The following is a 25975-nucleotide window of genomic DNA, read 5'->3' on the forward strand; positions in this document are numbered from 1 at the left end:
ATCCAGAGCAGGTGGTGTTCACTGATACAGATGCATTGGTTTGTTTGTTGTTTAACGCCGCACTCAGCAATATTCCAGCTATATGACGGCGGTCTGTAAATAATCGAGTCTGGACCAGACAATCCAGTGATTGATATCATGAGCATCGATTCACGCAATTGGGATATGGTGACATGCACCAACCAAGTCAGCGAGCCTGACCACCCGATCCCGTTAGTGGCCTCTTACGACAAGCATAGTTGCCTCTTAAGGTAAACATGGGTTGCTGAAAACATGTTCTACCCCGGATCTACAAGAGCAGGTGGTGTTCAGTGATACAGATGCATTGATGGACTGGGTCTATGAGCGAAGCAGTTGATTAGGATAAAGAAACAAAATGTCGACAGTCTTAGCGATATTGCCCTCGATACTGGCCTTGACAAGAATTAATACTAGGTTTAATGCATGGACACACTGACAATCTTTATCCATGAGTTCATTTCATCTAGTCCTCAGTTTATTTCAGGACAAGTGATTCAAGTAAAATTACAAGATTTGGGAGAAGACAAGCAGTCCTTCTGACTGTCACAGTGCCAGGACTATCAGTCTGCCACACTCAGACTTGCTCCATGTTAAATATTACGGCTTCCCTTGACGTCTGCTGCTATATTATTTGAATCATGTGACCCCATAAATATTTCCTTGTTGATATTAGGGCTTGGCAAGGAACCCTTGTATGGCCAGGACGGGTAACTCAGGTTTGTTTGTTTGTTTGTTTGTTTGCTTGTTGTTTGTTTGTTTTTTGTTTGACTCTGCACTCAGCAATAGGTAACTCAGGTACTCGTGAGTAGGACCGAGTGCTCACCGTACTATCTTGACCTGTCCTGAGTCACATGATATAATGATAATAACCATAAAATTTCATGCTTACAATGCAATCCCTAATGTTTGCATTTCTTTCCAACCATGCACACATTTCTCTGACTTGTACATGTGTATGCATGATCAGAACGTTTTATATGTCATCTCAATTGTTTCTGCAGGGCTCTACTAAAACAATTCAGACATTTTGTACCCAACTCCAGCAATAGGGGGTCGGGTAGTAAATGTAGACTCGTCCCAGCCCCATATCCTTTGTGTTCATGCAAAAGTTCACACTGCTTTAATAGACAGTGTTCCTTTGGCCAACACACTGAAATGCTTGTAAGAACCAGCGAAGTGATTGTTTTCACTGAGAAGCTGGATGCTGGGAGGCAACACCAGGTAAAGCCTCGAAGACGAAGAGACAATGATGGGGAGGGGGATTCCTTAAAGTTCATTCCCCAGAGGATTTCTCGGGTGTTTTGACGATTTCGTTGAGCTTCTTCTTGTATCCGTCCGCCTCCTCCTGCTTCTGCTGCAGCTGGCGCTTGTATTCCTCCGCCTGCTTCTGTACCTCCTCCAGCTGCCTCCGCAACCGATCCTGGCCGGGGTCGTTTTCATCAGCCTGTTACCATGGAAACAAACATCTCATTAAAATCAAATCTTTTACCAGAGCTACAGATAAGCTGCGTATTTGCGTAAAATACCTCCCCAAAATATTCAAAACCCAATTACTATGAATTAACTTGCCTACAGAAACGCATGCATTAAATGAAAACTAAAATATATAAAACACCCTCCAAACATATTCAAAACCTAATTACAGTAGAACACGGATATAATGAACATGGATATAGCGAACAAACAGATACAATGGACTGTTAAAAAATCTCCTATATAATATGATATAAAATTTACGTATATAACGAACTCTCTACAGCGAACTAACGGATACAGCGAACTGATATCTGATCACCGACAAGCCCAACTATCACTAATTAGTGACGTGTATAGCGAAATGAGAAATCTCACTCAGTGTCAAGTGTCACTGACAACTGGCTGTAAGCAATCAGCGGCGAATCAATACAATCAGCGGTGACGGATCAACCTTGTTAAATTTGCATTGTGTTAATCTTACCTGTACATGTAATATGAAACGAGGCTAAAGCAAAACCACCGACTACACATCTCGTATGTAAATTGTAAAATGAAAATTTGTTATTTGATAACAATCTTCGGAAAATGTTATGAATTTAATGTTATTAAATGAATGTTATAAATTATTATCAATTGAATGATCACTGCTAATACAAGTCAATGCTGCAGTTATGTGTATTGTGTTTTGACTTATCCAAGATGGCGGACGTTTCCGAGCGAAAACGTGTATAACGAACAACGGATATAACCAACTGATTTCTCTGGTCCCTTGTAGTTCGTTATATCCATGTTCTACTGTATTATTAATTAACTTGCGTAGAGAAGCGCATGCATTAAATGGAAAACGAAAACGATAAAAACAGCATGCGTAAATACTCAATGAAGCTTTTTCAGCATGCGTACAATAAAGCTAATTTCGGAAATACAATTACGAGCTAATTTACTTCCTGAGTTCCCCCCCCCTTCCGGAAATTTATATAGTAATTATTTTTCGTTTTAAATGAAAATCGTCCGGCAACCGAGGTTTCCGGATATTTGAAGTCGGTATAAGCAGGGCATGACTGTATTCTGTTTATTTAAGATATTTGTGACTTAAGGCTTACTGATGAATTTACGCCAATTTGACTCTGAATTGGTCCCAATAAGCGCCCACCCCTTCTGTCTTTAATTTAAGCGCCCTGGGCGCTTATTGGGTCGAATACGGTATATTTCTACGATACAATGTCACTGCACTCATTCTTACATCCTCAGCCATAACTAGTGGCGTTTCCTCCGTGGGTAGAGCATCTGTTTCTGTTAGAGCGACCTCCTCCAGGATTACCTCCCCTTGACCATCCTCCGTTTTGATTTTTTTCAACAGGGGCTCTGTGATTTCTGTCTCATCAACTAAAAGGAAGCAAGGGAGATATGATTATCAGCAAGTGTTACCCATAACCCTCTAAGTCGAAGTCTGACGTGAGTAGAAAACATGGGTACCGAAAATTATATGAAGTTTTCCGCCATATTCATTGGCCTAGAAGCTGAAGTGTGTCATTCGACAGACACGCATATTGACTCCAAGACAGGTCTGCTAACGTAAGGTATTATAAGTTACTAAAATTAGAATGGGAATTACCCAGAATGGTATTCCCCAAACCTGAGCCAATCTGACTGTTGGAGGTGAGGTGAAATTGGGTTAACATCGCGTCCAAGATTATTGCACTTATATATAGCGATGTGCATGTACGTGTATGTGTTTGTGTGGCTGCTTGTACTAGTCCGGACTGAGGCCGATTTATAGAGCTAGCCCACTGAGATACCATGCCGCAGTTTAACATGAATACCCCACTCAGACACAGTATACTGACTCCGAGCCGACCAGTCCTTGTTTTAGCACCTTAATGCAGAGCGCCAGACAGGGTAACAACAAGTACCATCTTTAAATGTCTTTTGGTATGACACGGCCAGGGATCGAACCCCGGACCTTCTGCTCTCCGGGCGGACGCTCTTCCACTAGACCACGGAGGCGGTCTGACTGTTGGAACCTGCTAACGTTATTGCAGCTAACAATTGATGGACATGTTGAATCTGTTTTTTTCTCCTGATCTTAGATTAAAATAATTATGAACCTTCGGCTAAACAAAATAATAGTCTTGGTTCTCAGGTACCACCCGCATCATCATAAAGTGTGCAGCACATTTTGTTTTTATTTCCATGTTAATTTTTTTTAATAAAAATCCTAATTCACAATGCACAAAATAAAATTGGAATTGGAAACAAAAATGAAACGTGCAATGAACTTTATGATAATGTGGGCAGTGCCTGAGAACCAAGATTATTATTTTGTTTAGCCTTATATGAGGTCAGTACCTGTTTATACAGACCATGTCTTGGTTAATATTGCTTTTTACCCGTGAAGATCTGAGGTGGAATAGGTCTTCAGCAACCAATGCTTGCCCTAAAAGGCAACTATGCTTGTCGTAAGAGACGACTAACAGGATCGGGTGGTCAGGCTCACTGACTTGGTTGATGCATGTCAAATTTTGATAATCCTGCACACAATTCTGCAAACTTTTGAGCTTAGTTTTTCGTGAACTTCGTAGTTTTGCACTTGTCGCAGGCATTTTTATAATATTATTACAAACTGATTCACTGCTAGAATAGCTACAGCTGCAAAACCAGATATTCTATTAATCAAAACAAGCTAAAACATTGTTTCCTAAAAAACACATTGCAACATTGTAATTATTGCAGCAGGCAAATTTTTTTTTTCCCCAACAATATTTAGCATAGTTATTTTTTTCAAGAATTTTTAAGGACAATTCATTTTTTTCGATGAGATCCCAGCCCCACTACCCGAATACCAAAAGTTCGGCCTTAAGTCGGATACCAATCCATCACCTCTTATGATCAGCTGGGAACCAATTCTTGGAATTCACATGGTTTGATAAAAAAAACCCAAAAAAAACAACAAAAAACAACTTCATCCTGACCTTGTGACTCCTCCACCATCTGTGCCTCCATGGGGATCTCCGTGGTGGTGCCGTCAGGGTTGACGGCCACCAGCACCGTGCCGCCGTTGTTGCTGGGGATCTCGGTGTCTCCCTGGTTGGCTACAATGGTTATAACTTTCTGGAAGCAAAACAAACAAGTTGTGGTCCTTCATCTCTGTTCAATTCTAAATGCAAGGACGAGGTATAAGATTTGGTTTGTTGTTTAACACCGCTCTCAGCAATACTCCAGCTATATGACGGCGGTCTGTAAATAATCAAGTCTAGACCAGACAATCCAGTGATTGATATCATCAGCATCGATCCTCGCAATGAGGGATACGATGACATGCTTCAACCAAGTCAGCGAGCCTGACCACCCGATCCCGTTAGTCAGCTCTTACGACAAGCATAGTTGCGTTTTACGGCAAGCATGGGTTGCTGAAGACCTATTCTACCCCGGATCTTCACGAGTACGAGGTATAAGAGCCTTTTCAGCTGACTGGAAATATCAAACTAGAAACACAGTGGAATCTGTCAAATTCAGATTTCAGTGAACATCGGACGTTTTCTTAGGTCCCCTAAGTTCCCTAATATACTATCATTACTCAAACTGACCTACAACTCAGTGTTCACGTTTACTGCTAATTACCAGTTTTTTACCGGTAAAATTAGGCTTGGACCGGTTATTCATGTGACTGCCAGTCCCTGTGGACCAGCAAATGAAGTACCTTATAAATCTTTGTTGTTGAACAAAACAACAGTGATATTCATATAAGTATATTTTTCAAACAAAGTCAGCTCGTCTGTTACCATCAGGGTTTCCTGTTGTCTATTTCTAGGAGTGAGTGAGTGAGTGAGTATGGTTTTATACCGCTTTTAGCAATATTCCAGCAATATCACGGCGGGGGACACCAGAAATGGGCTTCACTCATTGTACCCATGTCGGGAATCGAACCCGGGTCTTCGGCGTGACGAGCGAACGCTTTAACCACTAGGCTACCCGACCGCCCCCTATTTCTAAGATAAATATCCATTTGTAGCAACTTCGTCTCAAAATATTAAAAAACGAAGAGAAAATTATGACAGAAGTTTGTGTGAATGATGTATAAATCAAACTAAGTTACTTCAGAGATGACATCTTTGCACTGAACAAGATGTTGAGAGAATTGAAACCAAATAATTTCCATGCGGTTTTTTATTTGTTGAATGTTGGGACCTGGCAAAAATTAGGAGGGACTGGTAATTTTAATTGTTGATTGGCAGTTTCAAAAGCCAGCTGGAACACTGCACCTCTCAAATTATTTTTTTCACCACGGACTAAACTTCTGGTTCCAACAACTAATTTACTATTGAAAAGCTGTCTAAATCAGACTGAACCGGAATGGACCGGATGTTCTCTCACATTGATGTAAGCTCAGTCATCGTCAGCTAAAATAACAATGCTAATACTGCATGTTTTTTTTTTGTTGTTGTTTAACGCCGCTCTCAGCAATATTCCAGCTATATGATGGCGGTCTGTAAATAATCGAGTCTGGACCAGACAATCCACTGATTGACATCATGAGCATCAAACCACATAATTGTGATTAATGACATGTATCAACCAAGTCAGCGAGTCTGACCACCCGATCCCGTTAGTCGCCTCTCTGATCCTGCACGTAATCCTATTGATCTATTGAGTGAGTGAGTGAGTGAGTGAGTGAGTGAGTGTGGTTTTACGCCGCTTTTAGCAATATTCCAGCAATATCACGGCGGGGGACACCAGAAATGGGCTTCACACATTGAACCCATGTTGGGAATCGAACCCGGGTCTTCGGCGTGACGAGCAAACGCTTTAACCACTAGGCTACCCGACCGCCCCCTTAGCTGATAAGAATTTAGTCACCTGTTAATGAGAAACTCAGCTTAATTAGATTAACTCAGTGACATAAATAATGGTAAACATAGCATATCATAAGCGAACCACTTTTCAGGACTTCCTCTCAAAAATGTGACTGAGGACACGACTTTGAAAAACAATCTTCAGAAAGATCAACACTGTTCTCAATGACGTTCGCAAGTAAATAAGGTTTTAATGTGTATAATATGTCAATATTTCATATACAATGTATGTGCATGCAAATAAAGATGAATGATTGTTGCTTTTCGTCTTGTCTTCAGTTCAACTTTTTGTAATCTGCGTAATCCGGGCCTTGTCTTAAAATGGACAACTTTACTGTCCTAACTGAGTCCGAATTTGACTGCTTCCAGTGTATATGGAAAAAATGCTGTGAAAACTATGAAACCATCTTCCCGAGGCAAGGGAGTTAACTGACTATAAAAGTCCAGTTTCCACCCTTGCCGAACTAGGCTGGTATTATGGAGTTACATTTTGGCTTAACGAGACGATGCATAGTCCAATCAAAATCATGCAACTAAATCGAAATCCGGTTCGTAAACTGTCGTGCAGATTTCGGTCGATTGCAGGATTTGCAAGGCATGTGCACTGCCAACTCGTTGTCAACAAATATTTTCCAAATCTTTTCATGTCTTTAATCAAGGTGCTCGTGTGATTTGATCAATTTCGCGATAGAGATCTTGATGAATGATCACATCGTCTTGACTGGGCACTGCCATTTTGTTTGAAACAAATGCAAATGATGGAATGGGATTGATCCATAGGAGAGGCTTAGAAGGGACATAATCTGTAACAACCACTGGTGGCGCTGCGATCGAGCCCAGGAATTCCAGCCTAGTGCGGCAAGGGTGGAAACTTGACTTGTAAAGTCAGTAAACTCTCTTGCCTCGGGAAGATGCTATGAGACATGCTCAAATGTACACACGCCCCACGTGTGGTACGTACCTGTTCCTCCTCTTCGTCCGCGCCCACCACGTTCTCTATAGCACTCTCCACCTCCCCCTCTTGAGACACTGCCTGACCGAGGCCCTGCTGCCGGATCAGGTTCAGCGCGATCTTGCCGGCCTCTGAAACACGATTTTCACAGATTTACCATCAGAACAGCCTGTGCCATAAAACATGTGTCTGTTCCAGGGATCCGAGACCGTCATATGCGCCGGACATGTCCGATTGGGAATCTCAAATGTCCAGTTTAAAATATTGCTTACCGGACATTTAAATTTTTCTGTCAGGACATTTTAAAAAGTATTGTCCGGACATTCTTAAAATTTTGACCGGACTTGATCAACAGTTAGGCCTGAGCAGTTTCTGTGTGCAGTTGTAACACAATGAAGATTGCTGTAAATACATCGTACCTACATGATAGTCCAAGAGGTCAATCACTGTAATAGGCAATAAACTGAGTTGACACTCATTAATCGAGGATTAATTACTGAGAACATCTTGTTAATTTGACAGACTCTGTTCCTCTGAACTTGTCTGAAGGTGATTTCACCGGTAGATTTAATTTAACATTGGACTATTGTTAGCTCGGAAAAATAGACTTAAACTTGTTTCTGGTCAGGCTTATGACTAGTTGCACACTGTAGATTTAACAATCAATTTGTTCGTAGCCAACTGGGCTTACTCCTTTTAAAAGTCACTGGCCCTTCTCCAAACTAACTGGTCTACAACTAGTGACTCCGAGCCTCCGAGCTGACCTGTGATATATGATTTTGTTGATAAGTCATGGCCATATAACGCTTTTGACTGACAACAAGTAACATCCCTTAACGTCTAGTGATATGATGACACTGGGGTTCGAACACCCTCTACCACTAGACCACGGAGGCGGTCATATCTGATTAAATGTAAAATTGATACACACAAATATATTTCAGCTCAGTCTTGACAAGTATCTCTTATAACCAAGCAAACTTTAATGTGGTTTCTCAAGAAACGTGTCCCATTTAAAGACAGAATGTAAACAAGGGCAAAAGTGAGCGTGGTTCACTAATACCCCCAACCTGCCTCACTAATACCCCCGACCCGCCTAGTGTGTCAGTAGTTACAAATTAAATAATGGATAGGGTTAGGGTTTGAAAAATTCATAAAAAAATGGAAAATTAATAAAAACATTTTTTTTCTTTTGACTGCACCCCTCCATATGACACAGATTATATGTACTAAGTTTGAGATGAATCCACTGAATAGTTTAAGAGAAATAGCGCGGACAAAGTTTTCGGACGGACGAACGGACGGATGGACAGAACCTTGGTAGGACTGCTGACCTTTTAGGAAACATGTAGGAAAATAATACAATTTATTGACTTCAATGGTTTCTGAGAAAACTTTCACACAGTATGCACTAAGTTGAAAAGCATGGAGCAAGAATCTTAACTCTGTAAAACTGTAAAAAATGTATTTAAGATACCAGTTTTTGAACTCATTTTAGATAATGACAAGTAACATCAATGTGTAAAATTTCATTTTTCAACTTAAACACTTTTAAAGAAAATTTATCCCCATTGAGTGAGTGAGTGAGTGAGTGAGTTGGATTTCACAACACTATTAGTAATATTCCAGCAATATCACGGCGGGGGACACCAGCAATGGGCTCACACATTGTGCCCATGTCGGGAATCGAACCTAGGTTTTCGGCGTGATGATCAAACACTTTAACCACTAGGCTACCCGATCGAACAGACTAAATCAGTTCCTATATATTCCCCTTAAAATAAACTGTCTTCCGTACAAATATTGACCATGGGACAACGTTAGTAATTGGCATTAGTCCTGTAGTCCTTGCCAAACTGCCCAACGGTAAAAGTATCATAAGGGCTAGTAGAAATTTGCCATTTTTAGAGCTTTTGCTATACGTTATGATTTTAAGGTTTGGTTTGGTTTGTTGTTTAACGCCGCACTCAGCAATATTCCAGCTACATGACGGCGGTCTGTACATAATCGAGTCTGGACCAGACAATCCAGTGATTGACATCATGAGCATCGATCCACGCAATTTGCACCGATGACATGCATCAACCAAGTCAGCGAGCCTGACCACCCGATCCCGAGAAGCAAAGTTGCCTTTTACGGCAAGCATGGGTTGCTGAAGACCTATTCTACCCCGGATCTTCACGGGCCCGAGGACTAGTGGACTGAAACTGTTAGTTTCTACCCCTGTGGCACCATGTGTTCCCATCACCAACCTGTGAGTGAGATCGTCTGGCCACTCTCCACGGCCGAGGTGATGATGCCGCCATCTGCTGTTGAGATCATTGTGATGCCTTGACTCTCCAACCAGTTCATCGCTTCTGATGAGCTCACGTCTGGAACACACGACATCAACAGTTCAAAACTTCACACTCGGACTCATTTTTCAACATACATTTAAACATGCAAAGAGTGACTCCACTAAAAAAAGGATGAACATTTCCAGTTGACTAATTCCATACAGGGTTCACATATTCTTACATGGTACCCCTTAAATTCAATTATTTTTTGTCAGTTTTGTGTTTATGTAAGTTCAGTTTTGAAGAACTGCTATTACCTCACAGGATGTAAGGGTTGGTGAGGTGAAATGGGGTTTAACGTCGCGTCCAAGATTCTTGCACTTATATAGCGACGTGCATGCACACGTGTGTGTGTGTGTGGCTGCTTGTACTAGTCCGGACTGATGCTGATTTATAGTGCTAGCACACTGAGATACCATGCCGCAGTTTAACATGAATACCCCACTCAGACACAGTATACTGACTCCGAGCCGACCAGTCCTTGTGTTATCCCCTTAATGCCAAGCGCCAGGCAGGGTAACAACAAGTACCATCTTTTAACGTCTTTTGGTATGACGCAGTCGGGAATCAAACCCCAGACCTTTCGCTCTCCAGGCGGACGCTCTACCACTAGACTACGGAGGCGGTCTCACAGGATGTAGTGAGTGAGCGAGTGAGTATGTTTTACGCCGCTTTTAGCAATATTCCAGCAATATCACGGCAGGGGACACCAGAAATGGGCTTCACACATTGTACCCATGTAGGGAATCAAACCAGGTCCTTCGGAGCGATGAGCAAACGCTTTACCCACAAGGCTACCCGACCACTCCCGTAATATTGAAGTTTAGCAAAGGTGACACGGGGTGGTGGTAGACAAACCAACAAGTACAGGTATGGTGCTGGTATAATGGGTCATAATCTGGGATGTGTGGATCCTGGCATGTGTAGGGGACGCAACTCCGCACTATTCATTGCAGTACAGCAGTGGCATAGCTACTTCAGAATGCAGCCAATAAAGCGAGGGCTTACTCTTTGAAATGGTTACAAGTACTAAATAAAATAGTTACAAGTATCAAATAAGATAAAGTCCTTAGAGTGTTCGGGCAGTCTATTGTTATAGTTACAAAATCTTTGGTCAACCTGGAGGTTGGTTAAACTCCCATTGTGAAAATTGTGAAAATTGTGACGAGTTGGTTCGATATTGTTCTTTGCTGTATTAGTGAGTGAGTGAGTGAGTTGAGTTTAATGCGCTTTTAACAGTATTCCAGTTATATCACAGCGTGGCAGCTTGATGTGGGAGGAAAGCCCGAAGTGATGCCGGTCTCAGACGTTTACCACAGTGAAGCCCACGAGTACGGGTATGGTGCTGACAAACCTAGAAACATAATCGGAGTGAACCGAGATTCGAACCAACAATCATAGGTTTCTGGCGTGCCCAAGGGACGCAACTCTGCACTGCGAATCGCGATGCCTAAGCCGAATGGGCCACCCGTGCCCCCATCTGCGTAAGCTTTTGAGGGTATCTGGTTTGACCACAACGGTCAAACTGTTGAAACAACGTATGTCTCATGTCCAGAACGTGGTTGGGATATCTTTGTGTTTTCTTTGTTCCAGATATATTGTACAGGTCTGCTTGAGTTCGGCATGTAAGTGTTTATCTTCCCGAGGCAAGAGAGCTAACTGACTTTAAATGTCCAGTTTCCACCCTTGCCGAACTAGGCTGGTATTATGGAGTTACATTTTGGCTGGACCAACGAGACTTTGCATAGTCCAATCAAAATCGCGCAACGAAATCAAAATCCGGTTAGTAAACTGTCGTGCAGATTTCGGTCGATTGCAAGATTTGCAAAGCATGTGCACTGCAAACTCGTTGTCAACCGATATATTCCAAATCTTTTCATGTTTTCAATGATGGTGCTCACGTGATTTGATGATTTCGCGATGTAAGACCTGTTTTATCACAATATAGATCTTGATTATCGATCAGATCCTCCTGACTGGGCGCCACCATTTTGTGTGACGCAAACGCAAGTGATACGAGAGGTGGAATCTCATTGGTCCATAGGAGAGGCTTAGAAGGGACATCACTGGTAATAGCCACTGGTGGCGCTACGATCGAGCCCAGGAATTACAGTCTAGTTCGACAACGGTGGAAACTGGACTTTTAAAGTCAGTTAACTCTCTTGCCTCGTGAAGATGGTAAGTGTTCTAAGCATTTGAGAACAAAACTGACGGTAACATGTTTGCTTTATACATTTTAATCTCCTGTACCTATTCCCCTGCTTAGACGAATAAGCTGACTGTACCAATCAACACACACCAATAGTGAATCCTGGCACTACAAAGGGACACTACTCTAATCAGACCACTAGGGCCTCTGTGTATTGGTTCCACCTTGTGCCGGCTGCACAGCCAATGTTATCACTGACTTTAAGTACAGTCATCAAATAAACTGAATACAAATCCAGCATTTGCTCATTTCAACTTCTAAAATGTAGGTAACACATATTTTCATGTGGGTTATCAAGTCAAACATAATACCACACTTCATCATTAGTAGTTTTTTTGCTTAGGTGGGGACCTATTCTGCCTCGTATCTCCAGAGGAAGACAACAAGGGGTACTGGGGGGCCTATTCTGCCTCGTTACCCCAGAGGAAGACAGGAGGGATACTGGGGACCTATTCTGCATCGTTACCCTAGAGGAAGACAAAAAGAGGTACTGGGGACCTATTCTGCCACGTCACATCAGAGGAAGACAAAAAGAGGTACTGGGGACCTATTCTGCCACGTCACATCAGAGGAAGACAACAAGGGATACTGGGGACCTATTTTGCCTTGTTTCTCCAGAGGAAGACAACAAGAGGTACTGAGGACCTATTCTGCCTTGTTTCTCCAGAGGAAGACAACAAGAGGTACTGAGGACCTATTTTGCCTTGTTTCTCCAGAGGAAGACAACAAGAGGTACTGAGGACCTATTCTGCCTTGTTTCTCCAGAGGAAGACAACAAGAGGTACTGGAGACCTATTCTGCATCGTCACTCCTGAGGAAGACAACAAGAGGTACTGAGGACCTATTCTGCCTTGTTTCTCCAGAGGAAGACAACAAGAGGTACTGGAGACCTATTCTGCATCGTCACTCCTGAGGAAGACAACAAGAGGTACTGAGGACCTATTCTGCCTTGTTTCTCCAGAGGAAGACAACAAGAGGTACTGGAGACCTATTCTGCATCGTCACACCAGAGGAAGACAACAAGAGGTACTGGGGACCTATTCTGCTTATATCTCAGGAGGAAGACAACAAGAGGTACTGGGGACCTATTCTGCATCGTTACCCCAGAGGAAGACAAAAAGGGGTACTGGGGACCTATTCTGCGTCATTTCTCTAGAGGAAGACAACAAGAGGTATGTGGGACCTATTCTGCCTCGTTTCTCCTGAGGAAGACAACAAGAGGTATTTGGGACCTATTCTGCCTCGTTTCTCCTGAGGAAGACACCAAGGGGTACTGGGGACCTATTCTGCCTAATATCTCCAGAGGAAGACAACAAGGGATACTGGAGACCTATTCTGCCTTGTTTCTCCAGAGGAAGACAGCAAGGGGTACTGGAGACCTATTCTGCATCGTTTCTCCTGAGGAAGACAACAAGGGGTACTGGGGACCTATTCTGCCTTGTTTCTCCAGAGGAAGACAACAAGGGGTACTGGAGACCTATTCTGCCTCGTCACACCAGAGGAAGACATCAAGGGGTACTGGAGACCTATTCTGCCTCGTTACCCTAGCTTGCAATGCTAGCTTACTTTGTGTGTTGATGGGCGCCGTGGCCTCAGCAAGGGCAGCAAGGGTGGCCAGGACGGATGTACTGCTTTGGTCCGAGATTTCCCCATCTTCTAGACATAACAATACATGAAAACATTGCTAAACAGAAGGATTCAGTCACTGACCGAAACAATGGTGGACAAAGTGTTAAAACATAGCTGTAGATAATTCATTTCCACAAAGAAAAAACCCAGATCTGGTTGCATTTCCAACTTTCAGTCATACAAGACTTCGTTATAGGTTCTGTTCAATTTAATCAGATGGCCACAATTTTCACAGCAAATTTTTCACTGCCCTCATGTTACAGATAAGTATTTCAAATCATGTCAAAGTTTGTTTGTTTGGTGCTTAACCTCGCAATCAGCAATATTCCAGCTATATGACGGCAGCCTGTAAACAATCAAATCTGGACCAGACAATCCAGTGACTGATATTGTGTCGTCAGGTTATGATGACACATTACCAACCAGGTGACCGAGCCTGACCACCCATTAAATTTGCTCGCCTCTTACGACCAGCATGGCTTGCTGGGGTTGGTTGGTTGTTTTTTTGTTTAACGCCGAACTCAGCAATATTCCAGCTATATGACGGCGGTCTGTAAAATAATTGAGTCTGGACCAGACAATCCAGTGATTGATATCATGAGCATCAATCCACGCAATTGGGATCGATGACATGCATCAACCAAGTCAGCGAGCCTGACCACCCGATCCCGTTAGTCGCCTTTTACGACAAGCATAGTCATCTTTTACAGCAAGCATGGGTTGCGGAAGACCTATTCTACCCCTGAATTTTCAAGTGTCGCTTGCTGGGGACCTATTCTAACCCAGAACCCTGACAGGGGGAAACATGTCAAAGCATTATGCCTATTTTGTATATCCATAAACAATTACATCCTAACAATCATCAGCACCTGTTTCTTTTGACTTAAAAATGTAATAAATATGTTTTTAATTTGTCACCATTTCGCTAAACCTGACCAGCAAGCATGCCCAGCCTACACACTGATGTATCATAAGGGGGAAACAATACATCGGTGCATCTTGAGTTTTCATCCGCCGATACCATACATGATACATTTTCTACTGTATCGATACACTTCCTAAAATAAATGACTTGCTTAATGACCTCAAATGTGTTTGCCAGTCAAATATCTCAAAACGTGTTGAAATTAGCATTTCAAGTTCATTACTCATCATGCTCATAATGTTTCATACAATATCATACAGTACAATACAGTACAGTACAGAACAGTACAGTACAGAATAGTTCACTACAATACAGTCCAGTCGAGTACAATACAGTCCAGTTCAACACAACACAGTACAGTACAGCACAATACAGTACAATACACAACACTACAGTACAATTTACTACAGTACAATACAGTCCAGTCGACTACAGTACAGTACACTACAGTACAGTACAATAGAGTACAGTACAGTACTGTAAACTACAGTCTAGTACAATACAGTACAGTACACTGCAACATTGTACAATACAGAACAGTACAATACAGTACAGTTCAGTACAATACAGTACAGTACACTGCAACATTGTACAATACAGAACAGTACAATACAGTACAGTTCAGTACAATACAGTACAGTTCAGTACAATACAGTCCAGTCCAGTACAGTACAATGCAGTACAGTACACTGCAACATTGTACAATACAGTACAGTACAATACAGTTCAGTACAATACAGTACAGTACAATACAGTACAGTCCAGTCCAGTACAGTACAATGCAGTACAGTACACTGCAACATTGTACAATACAGTACAGTACAATACAGTTCAGTACAATACACTACAGTACAATACAGTACAGTCCAGTACAGTACAATGCAGTACAGTACACTGCAACATTGTACAATACAGTACAGTACAATACAATACAATACAGTTCAGTACAATACAGTACAGTACAATACGGTACAGTACAATACAATACAATACAGTTCAGTACAATACAGTTCAGTACAATACAGTACAGTACAATACAATACAATACAGTTCAGTACAATACAGTACAGTACAATACAATACGGTACAGTACAATACAATACAATACAGTACAGTACAGTACAGTACAGTACAGTACAGTACAGTACAGTCGACTACAATTGAGTTAATAGTGCTGGTCTGCCCTGATGGGTATTCCAAGTGCAATACTGACACAGCAGCCATCGACCCACACAGACCGGGTACAATGACACACCATCAGCCAGGTCACAATCTAGTGTTGGTCTGCCCTGATGGGTATTCCAAGGGCAATATTGACACAGCAGCCATTGTGGCCACACAATCTTCATTAAGGAACTCAATTTGAGGCAATGCAAATTCAGATTATCATGAAGGACATTGCTGCCACAATAACATAATTAGAATTGTAAACCTACAGAAAGTGTGTTCTGTGTTGTGATTGGCTAATTTGGGTCACATGCCCAAATGTCAAAGGGTGAAAATATGATTTGCATTCCCTGACGCAAGCGACCAAATCACTCACAACCACGCCTGTTTTTTTCTAAATAAAACAATAGGTCTACAATATCGATAAATAGTATGTGTGTGTCTATTTCCGGGATTTTATCGAGTATTTGCATCTTGGAAATTTTCAATCAAGCTCCTCAAGCTAACGCTTTTGGATCTCGAGATGAATTTCCAAGATGCAAATACTCGATAAAATCCCGGAAATAGAGACACATACAGTATTTATCTTCTAATTACCACATTCCTGTCATATAAACCGCCAAACAATGATTAAGTTGAGACTAAGTTGTCCAGTTTCTTTAACCATGCTGACATTTATGATGATGAATCTTCCTCAAATTAAAATGTTCAGATTCTTATGAGAATCAATAGTTTCCACTGAGAAATTATTACAGAATTCATGGTCTTCAGCATCTATTCCAGCTAAGTTTAACAAATCAAGATAGACAAGATCACTCTTTTCTCATCAGCATATGTTTTTATCATGATAATAATTACCAATTAACTATTCTTAAAATTAAGTGCAAAAACTTCACAAACACCCAAAGTGTTTCAGAACTTGTGCAAAAATACAATCCTTACTTTCTTGTTAGGTGCCAGTGCAATAAGGCTTTCAAAATTCAATTAATTGAGTTAATACAAATAATTCAAAAACAAAGTGCAACACAAGACCATCTTTAGTCTAAGGCCAGAGGTCCAATAGCATCACAATTTCACCATAATGTGGGTATATGTGAGTGTTTTTTAAAGATGCAACATGTGAATTGTTACTTACATGGTATCAATCTCATTGGGCATCTATATATTTCTTTGTGAATTCCATATATTTTACTCAGTGTTTGCATTTACGGTTTCCCATATACAAAAAAAAGTGAAAAAAAAGCCAACCTACACGTGTCCCCTAAAAGTTTACTTTACTCGTATTTATCGTTGTCTTGTTTCGTCTTTTGCTCTCCTCCCAAAATCAATGACACACAGACACTCAAAACCTTCATTTGTGCTCAGAATGGCTTAAAATACACCAATCTCATTAAAATCAGATCTTAGTTTTCGCTACCGCTAAACAATGATCTGAGGACATCCCACCACGGGTCACGTCAGAATGACCTTTCGCGAACTTTGACCTATCAATGAAATCGACATTAGCCAATCAGAAGGCAACTTTCTCGAGTTTTGCGACACTAGTTTCAAACTGGCGATGTATTTTGACGTATTTTCGATAAAAAAATTAAAACTGATAAAAAGGACATTCCGGAATGTCTTATAGATGGCCTAGATTGTATGGTTATAATCATAAAACGCGTAACTGTCGTTCGGAACACCCGCTGTTAGATATTACGAGGTTGCATGATCAGAAAACACATTCCGTCTGTTAGTTTCATGATCTGGTAAGCGACACTCCGATTGGTTGGATGAAAGGTCATTCCGACGTGACCCGCAATGGGATGTCCTGAGATCTTTGTTTAGCGATAGCCAGAACTAAGATCTGATTTTAATGAGATTGAAAATACACCATTTTAGGTCGACATTTGAAAAAATTACATAAGGGAGCATGCACCAAAACCCCCTAGACAGCTTCGCTAGTGCCTGCGCCTGACTCATGCAAGGGAACCCCATTATTTGGGAGACCAGTGCAAACACTGTTACTCCCTTGGGTCCAGTTGGTTGGGTATTTTTTTTATTGATATTCCAGGTTATTTTTATTTTGCATTAATGCGCTGCCACAAGTGTATCAATATCCCATTAAAGAGCTCCAGATAAGTGAGTGAGTGAGTATGGTTTTACACCGCTTTTAGCAATATTCCAGCAATATCACGGCAGGGGACACCAGAAATGGGCTTCACACATTGTACCCATGTCAGGAATCGAACCCGGGTCTTTGGCGTGACGAGCGAACGCTTTAACCACTAGGCTACCCGACCGCCCCAGCTCCAGATAAGCTTTTGGTGTTGTGGGTATTTTACCCATGCATTTTAAAATCATTGGGTATCAGTAATTCTGTCTGGGTAATCAAATTTCTGTTACCCTCTAGTTTTTACACATGTGGGTATTTAAGTTAAATATTTAAAAACTTCGAGAGCTTTATAGGACTCAAAAATACCACGATACTTCCACAAGAAAGTGTGATGGCAAATGATCAAGATGTAACTGTCATCGTGGAGTTTGGCTAGGTTGACGGAATGCCCGTTTACATTTTCAAAATAAGTTGCTAATCAAATACGCAGGGTTACTTCACAATATTTTGATGATACGCACAAGTTTTATTTTTGTGGCGTTTTCTGTAATGTTTTTTGCGTATTTGATACGCTGGGGTTTTATTTTACTGCATATTTGTGCATTTCTGATGCGCATTTTACGCAGATACGCAGCTTATCTGGAGCTCTGCATAAGCCCACAAAAGCGAAATGTATCATTAAAGCATTATCTACTGAGGCAAAGTTTATGTATGTGAAGCCTGCATTCAATCAGTCATAATTATGTCATGTTGCTATGGCTAAAAAAGAAAAAAAGTTTTGCTTCTCAGGCACCGCTCTCATCATCATCATCATCATCTGCCGCACATTTTTTTTTTATTTCCATTTTTTAAAAATTTTCTTAAAAATTTAAATATTCCGCATCTCGAACATACCACCATTGCCTGCCTGCCCCATTTTTTAAAGAGTCATTGCCTGAGAACCAGTTTTTCATTTTTTAAGCCCCTCCTACTGTTTCTTTTTTCAAGTTTCTGATGCATATTTGTGCACAGGCAATTAATATCAAATTATAGTGCTTATTTCACAAAACGCACCTCTTCTGGAGCTATGTTGAAGGTTTTATATGTGCTTCTGAAGGAATTGAGAAAGTGTCCTACATGAATTGCATGTCTGTGCCTGCTGAGAAAGGATTGAGTGAGTTGGGTTTAACGCCGCTTTTAACAGTATTCCAGTTATATCGCAGCGTGTCAGCTTAATGTGGGAGGAAAGCCCGAAGTGATGCAGGTCTCAGACGTTTACCACTTCGGTGAAACCCACGAGCACGGGTATGGCGCTGACAAACCTAGAAACATATTCGGGGCGAACCAGGATTCAAAACCACAATCATAGGTTTCTGCTATGCCCAAGGGATGCAACTCTGCACAGCGAATCGCGGCGCCTTAGACGACTGGGCCACCTGCTGAGAAAGGAAGATAACCCTAGCTCCTTGCTCTACACATTATGTAAGGCACCAATTTCTCACTTTTGGATTTGGAGGCGGATGCAGTGTTAGGAACAATAGCAACAGGCAACACCGCCCCACCGTCCCTGTCTCCCGCGGCGAGCACGTTGGTGATCATGTCCGACGTCGTCTCCACCGTCACAGTCTCCCCCTCGGTACAGGTGATTTCCGTGTGCTGCAAGGAGATGAAACACAAAGTGTGTTTGGAGCAGACAATCCAGTGATTAACATCACGAACATTGATCTACCCAATTAGGATACAAAGCCATGCATCAACGAAGTTAGCTAGTCTGACCATCTGATCCTGTTAGTTGCTTCTTATGGTTGGTTTGTTGATATATGACGGCGGTCTGTAAATAATCAAGTCTGGACCAGACAATCCGGTGATTAATATCATGAGCATGGATCCACGCAATTGGGATCGATGACATGCATCAACTAAGTCAGCGAGTCTGACCACCCGATCCCGTTAGTCGCCTTTTACGACAAGCATAGTCGCCTTTTACGGCAAGCATGGGTTGCTGAAGATCTATTCTAATCAGGATCTTTATGGGGGAAGACCGTGTTTATATCATGAAGTCCAGACAATCAAGTGATTGACATTATGATCTACCACCCACACTGTTTGAGTATGATGACACACAGACAGCTGGACAAGTTCCGTTGAGTCACCTTTAACACAGTGTTTGAAATAATCTCAAAACCCAACAAGGTGGGTGAGGTGAAACTGGGTTTAACGTCGCATCCAAGATCATTGTACTTATGTAGCGACGTGCATGCACGTGTGTGTTTGTGTGGCTACTTGTACTAGTCCGGACTGATGCCGATTTATAGTGCTAGCTCAGAGATACCATGCCGCAGTTTAACATCAATACCCCACTCAGACACAGTATACTGACTCCGAGCCGACCAGTCCTTGATTTAGCCCCTTAATGCTGAGCGCCAGACAGGGTAACAACAAGTACCATCTTTTAACATCTTTTAGTATGCCGTTGCCGGGGATCGAACCCCGGACCTTCCGCTCTCCAGGTGGACACTCTACCACTAGGCCACAGATAGGGTCAAACCTCAGGATATTTCGAATGAGACATAACTGGCTCCACCAAGTTCAAAATGGTAATTGGAAAGTATTAAGGAGCCAGTTTATTCCCCAGACAATACTCTCCATGCTGAGCCATTCCTTCTTCCTACCTGTGCTAGTTGCAAGAGTTGGGCTATATCTGTTCTCCCGTTGGCGATGGCAATGTCCAGAGGTGTCCGGTCAAACTGTTACCAAGAGAGACGAGAGTCAGGAGGGATTTCAGACATGAATATTAAGTTGCACATTTCAATAGTAGGTTGCACATTTCAATAGTAGGTTTCACATTTCAATAATAGGTTGCACATTTCAATAGTGGGTTGCACATTTCAATAGTAGGTTGCACATTTCAATAATAGGTTGCTCATTTCAAAAAATAGGTTGCACCAAATAGTAGGTTGCACATTTCAACAATAGGTTGCACATTTCAATAGTAGGTTGCACTATATATTACGTTGCACATTTCAATGATAGGCTCATGTTTTATATGGTTAAATCGTTCCCTGAGAGTGGTCATGGCATGCCTACCTTATGTATTGATACACATCGCATTACTTGAATCATGCTACAAAACTTTTTGCAGGGATGTCAACGTAAAGTTATGGCAATTAGGAATATCTTTGGTGATTGCTGCTTCTAAAACTAGTAATTTTCAAAAAACATTAGAAATCATAAGAATTTTATGGCTTTCATGAAAAATATAATCTTTTGCATTACAATTTATATTTTAAAATCATTTTAAAATTTGTGATTACTAATTTCTTATTAACTGATTGTGAATGAGACAATGACTAGCACGGTCAATTTCATGTTAAAATAACAGGCAATGTTTTCTGGACAAACTGGTAATTCACTTAATCAATTTGGCAAAATTTGATTCAAAATATGATTCCGACAAAATCGTAGTGGCTGGCATATCTGTATTTGAACTGTTTTAACATGGAATTTTCAATGAATTAAAACATGTATAAATACTAGGGCTGCAACGAATACACTATGAGATGAATACGATTCTTATCACGAATACAGAGTAACGAATATGAATAGCAATTTACGAATACAATAACAATTCAGCAGCAGATGTATTATTTGTTCTATTCAGTGAAACAATAACAACATAAATTATTTGACATGGTTTATTAATTATTAATATATTATACATCTATATACTGCACTTATCCGTAAACTAGAACCTGCACAAATGCGACAATGACCAGTGACCACAATACTGTCAAATGAAATATTATGAGAGTGTTGTCTTTTGAAGACATCTATGCATATGATATGTCCTTATGGATATTTTTAGGTACAGGGTATGTAAATGCAAATGATTGCATATTCATAAATATTCGATTCTAGTAGCCACCAATAATGAATTCAATTCATGAATGGATACGGTTCCATAGTTGATAGAGCATCTGCCTTCTATCATGGAGCGGGCCTCAGATCGTCCTGTATCTTAGCTGCAACTGTAAGGCCTCGTGAAGACCCATGCTTGTAATAAGAGGTGACTAACAGGATCGAGTGGTCAGATTCACTGACTTGGTTGACGGATCCCATTGTGTATCCCAGCTGGGTAGATCGATGCTCATGATGTCAATCATTGGATTGTTTAGTCCAAACTTGATTATTTACAGACTGCCGTCCAACTGCTGGAATCTTGCTGAGAGTGGCGGTAAACAACAAACAACAAACAAAGACACCATAATCACACAAAGTGCAGACCAACTAGAGGCTGATGGGATGAGAATCTACCCGTTACTTAGCAAGGTCACAGTGGGCCCTTCAAGGACATGCCACTACTTGTGAACGCAGAGTTATCTCACCTTGTTTTCAAAGTTGGTGTCGGCCGAGTGTTTCAGGAGGATCTCGACGACTGGAATGTGTCCTTTCTCTGTGGCCCAATGTAGTGGTGTCATCTTCAGCTGAAATAACAGACATTTAATGTCACTTTCTTCCAGAATTGTACAGTTTGGTTCACTGCTGATTTGAGAAGCATTTCTCCCTGCGAAGATCCGGGTAGAATAGGTCTTCAGCAACCATGCTTGCCGAAAAAGGTGACTAAGCTTGTCGTAAGAGTCAACTAACGGGATCGGGTGGTCAGGCTCGCTGACTTGGTTGATGCATGTCATCGATCCCAATTGCGTGAATCGATGCTCATGTCAATCACTGAATTGTCTGGTCCAGATTTGATTATTTACAGACCGACAGAATATTGCTGAGTGTGGCATCAAACAAACCAACAAACAAACAAACTGAACATTATTTCAGTTATATCACAGTGTGTCAGTGGAGCAGGTCTTAGATGTTTATCTGGGGCATGAATATCAGGTAAGGTGCTGACAAACCAAAAAACATAATGAAAATTTTTGACCCTACAATCACAGACTTCACAATGCATTCGACTTGGCAACGCCTTCGACTTGGCAACGCCTTCGATTTGGCAACACTTTCGACTTGGCAACGCCTTCGACATGGCACCTCTCAGCGTGGCATGGATAGAAATGTATCTCTTTCAAGTGTGCCACAGGTCTTCTTAAATATACTTAGGTGCACCCTTTAGATTCTAAGCATGCTGACATGGAGAATACTTTGGATATCCTCAAACTTGAATAATAAGCAGACGTAATTTAAAAAGTTTGTCAACTTCTTCTCACCAAGTTTAATATAACCCTTCGCAGTTTCTAAATCCCAGGGTGTCTTCTGCAAATTCAGGGTTAACCAGACCTACCTATTCGACCCAAAAAGTGCCCATGTCCCAATAAGGGAATCACGCACGTTGAGACGCCCAACGCTAACACCGTATTCATGCGTGCGTGATTCCCGTGCAACCTTTTGAGTTGAGTTGAGTGGTTCAACTGTGTCATATGGCCCTGTGATGCAGGGGTAGCATTATGCAGATGGCTGTTACAATGAATGCTCGTTCCACCCGTGACGAACAGGTCTGGTTGTTGATGAAATATAGTGATAGCTAAATAGACAGATTTTTTATTCATGTACCGATTGTCTTTAAATGCAATATCCAGTTATGTATGACTTTTTAATAATCTCATACCAACTTTGACTGGAGTAGGTCCGATAGTTTTTCAGATATTGTAGTAAACAACGGCACCTTAAATTACCTTCCAGACTATAGTTAAGAATGTTCAAATGCTCATTTCTTTGTAATTGTCTTATTTATTTGCGTGAAGGTACATTCATCCCTGGCTTTTTACAACTACAAGAAACATAGATATCAGCTTCTACGTGTACACTTCAGCACCAGACCTCAATTTAACCCTGCAAATGTGATCCTAACTATGCCCCTGGCACGATCATGCAAGGGTTTTGAAGCCTGTGCTGAACTTGATATGGGCCAGAGTTTCCTCTCACCATAGGTGGCACGGGTGGCCCAGTCATCTAAGGCGCCGCAATTCGCTGTGCAGAGTTGCGTCCCTTGGGCACAGCAGAAACCTATGATTGTGGGTTCGAATCCTGGTTTGCCCTGATTATGTTTCTAGGTTTGTCAGCACCATACCCGTGGTCACCGAAGTGGTAAACGTCTGAGACCTGCATCACTTCGGGCTCTCCTCCCACATTAAGCTGACACGCCATGATATAACTGGAATACTGTTAAAAGCGGCGTTAAACCCAACTCACTCACTCATCTCACCATATCCTTGGCATCAATGTCTGCTGAGTTGTCCAGAAGCAGCTCCACGATCTCCACATGGCCTTCCTGCGCCGCCACATGGAGGGGCGTCCGGTCCACTTTGGTGCGAGCATCCCGGCTGATGCCCGCTCGCAGCAGCACTTCCGCCGTCTGCTGGTGGCCGAACTGGGCGGCAAAGTGAAGTGGAGAAGTTCCCAGCTGAAGAGGTGCAAACGTGCAAAGATTAATAAATATATTCTATTTAACCACTCATTGCACAGTTTGGACCATGTACACTCTATGCCATACTTTCTCATGTTCCAGTGTTAAAAGTTCAAAAAGTTCAGTGAGAAAAATCCTTTACTTTTTGAAAATCGATACAGAACTAGAACATGATACATGGTCAGGCATGTTCTAAACTGGTTAGACGTTAAAAGATGGTACTTGTTGTTACCCTGTCTGGCGCTCGGCATTAAAGGGCTAAAACAAGGACTGGTCGGCTCGGAGTCAGTATACATGAGTGGGGTATTCATTTTAAACTGCTGCATGGTATCTCAATAAGCTAGCACTATAAATCGGCATCAGTCCGGACTAGTAGAAGCAGCCACACAAACACACACACATACATGCACGTCGCTATATAAGTGCAATAATCTTCGACGCGACGTAAACCCAATTTCACCTCACCTCTAAACTGGTTATGCATAGGTGAACTGTAACAACACGAGAGGGTTGATATGGATGTGTGACTCACCCAGTCTGTTGTGAAGGGTGCAGTAGAGGGTGGATATGGATGTGTGACTCACCCAGTCTGTTGTGAAGGGTGCAGTAGAGGGTGGGTATGGATGTGTGACTCACCCAGTCTGTTGGTTGGTAAGAGTGCAGTAGAGGGTGGATATGGATCTGTGACTCACCCAGTCTGTTGTGAAGGGTGCAGTAGAGGGTGGATATGGATCTGTGACTCACCCAGTCTGTTGTGAAGGGTGCAGTAGAGGGTGGGTATGGATGTGTGACTCACCCAGTCTGTTGTGAAGGGTGCAGTAGAGGGTGGATATAGATGTGTGACTCACCCAGTCTGTTGTGAAGGGTGCAGTAGAGGGTGGATATGGATGTGTGACTCACCCAGTCTGTTGTGAAGGGTGCAGTAGAGGGTGGGTATGGATGTGTGACTCACCAAGTCTATTGGTTGGTAAGAGTGCAGTAGAGGGTGGATATAGATGTGTGACTCACCCAGTCTGTTGGTAAGAGTGCAGTAGAGGGTGGATATAGATGTGTGACTCACCCAGTCTGTTGTGAAGGGTGCAGTAGAGGGTGGATATGGATGTGTGACTCACCCAGTCTGTTGTGAAGGGTGCAGTAGAGGGTGGATATGGATGTGTGACTCACCCAGTCTGTTGGTTGGTAAGAGTGCAGTAGAGGGTGGGTATGGATGTGTAACTCACCCAGTCTGTTGTGAAGGGTGCACCATTGGACATCAGCGCCCGGACAGCATCGGTGTCTCCACGTTTGGCTGCCTCCAGTAGCTTCTTTCCCAGGTCAACGAGCGACATGCCACCTGACCTCGAACTAATAATCTGGACAGGGACTTCGCTTACAATTTTGGTCGCCACGGTGCTGACTGTAATTAAAAACTGGCATATTAGAAAGTAATTTTCTCTAAACTTTAACATATGGGTCATTCTCTAAAAAAGTAACATTTTGGCCTATGAAAAATCAACGAATCAGAATTCATTTTTGAAATGTTTTTGTTGAGCAGATAAACAACATAACAATTACTGAATACAAGTGTAAAGTATGCAGGCTTAATACGTCTTATTTTCCTTTTTGCAGAAAACTATTTTTGGCATCTCTGTACCAAATGTCTGTGCTGTTACCGTGCATAAAATTCAGTTTTTGTCACCGAACATAAATCTAAAATGAATTAAATTTATGATATGGTTGTTGCATTTTGGCATAGTTCAAATACCAACAACATTAAAATTTCATTTATTGGCTTTACTAAATTATTAGACTGTAAACATATGCATACAATGAAATTATTTGCAAAAAGATGTACGATAAACTTGTCTACTGCTTACACTGAGATGGAACTACCATTATTCTATAAGGTAATAATAGTTATTACACTCATTTTATGAATTAT

General features: G+C 41.7%; 1 protein-coding gene across 4 annotated transcripts in view; it reads right to left on the minus strand.

Annotated features, from left to right (window-relative positions):
- Positions 1-262: 262 nt before the first annotated feature.
- The window catches only part of LOC139461000 (GA-binding protein subunit beta-1-like), a 31723-nt gene continuing 6010 nt past the window's right edge, over positions 263-25975 (minus strand). For 2 of the 4 annotated variants that reach the window (XM_071242465.1, XM_071242468.1), the window contains exons 2-12: positions 25275-25450; positions 23854-24051; positions 22028-22126; positions 20315-20389; positions 19145-19298; positions 13414-13503; positions 9555-9674; positions 7312-7433; positions 4470-4608; positions 2741-2883; positions 263-1465 (exon numbers count right to left, since the gene is read on the minus strand). In XM_071242465.1, the coding sequence (XP_071098566.1) occupies positions 1295-1465; positions 2741-2883; positions 4470-4608; positions 7312-7433; positions 9555-9674; positions 13414-13503; positions 19145-19298; positions 20315-20389; positions 22028-22126; positions 23854-24051; positions 25275-25382 (1419 nt within the window). In that variant the 5' untranslated portion in view covers positions 25383-25450 and the 3' untranslated portion in view covers positions 263-1294. The remainder of the gene's footprint in view (positions 1466-2740; positions 2884-4469; positions 4609-7311; positions 7434-9554; positions 9675-13413; positions 13504-19144; positions 19299-20314; positions 20390-22027; positions 22127-23853; positions 24052-25274; positions 25451-25975) is intronic. The other 2 variants (XM_071242467.1, XM_071242466.1) reach the window with 2 other exon arrangements.

The sequence above is a fragment of the Haliotis cracherodii genome, unplaced genomic scaffold, assembly GCF_022045235.1.
Source record: "Haliotis cracherodii isolate W230 unplaced genomic scaffold, xgHalCrac1.p SCAF_14, whole genome shotgun sequence".
In the NCBI taxonomy this organism is placed as follows: Eukaryota; Metazoa; Mollusca; class Gastropoda; order Lepetellida; family Haliotidae; genus Haliotis; species Haliotis cracherodii.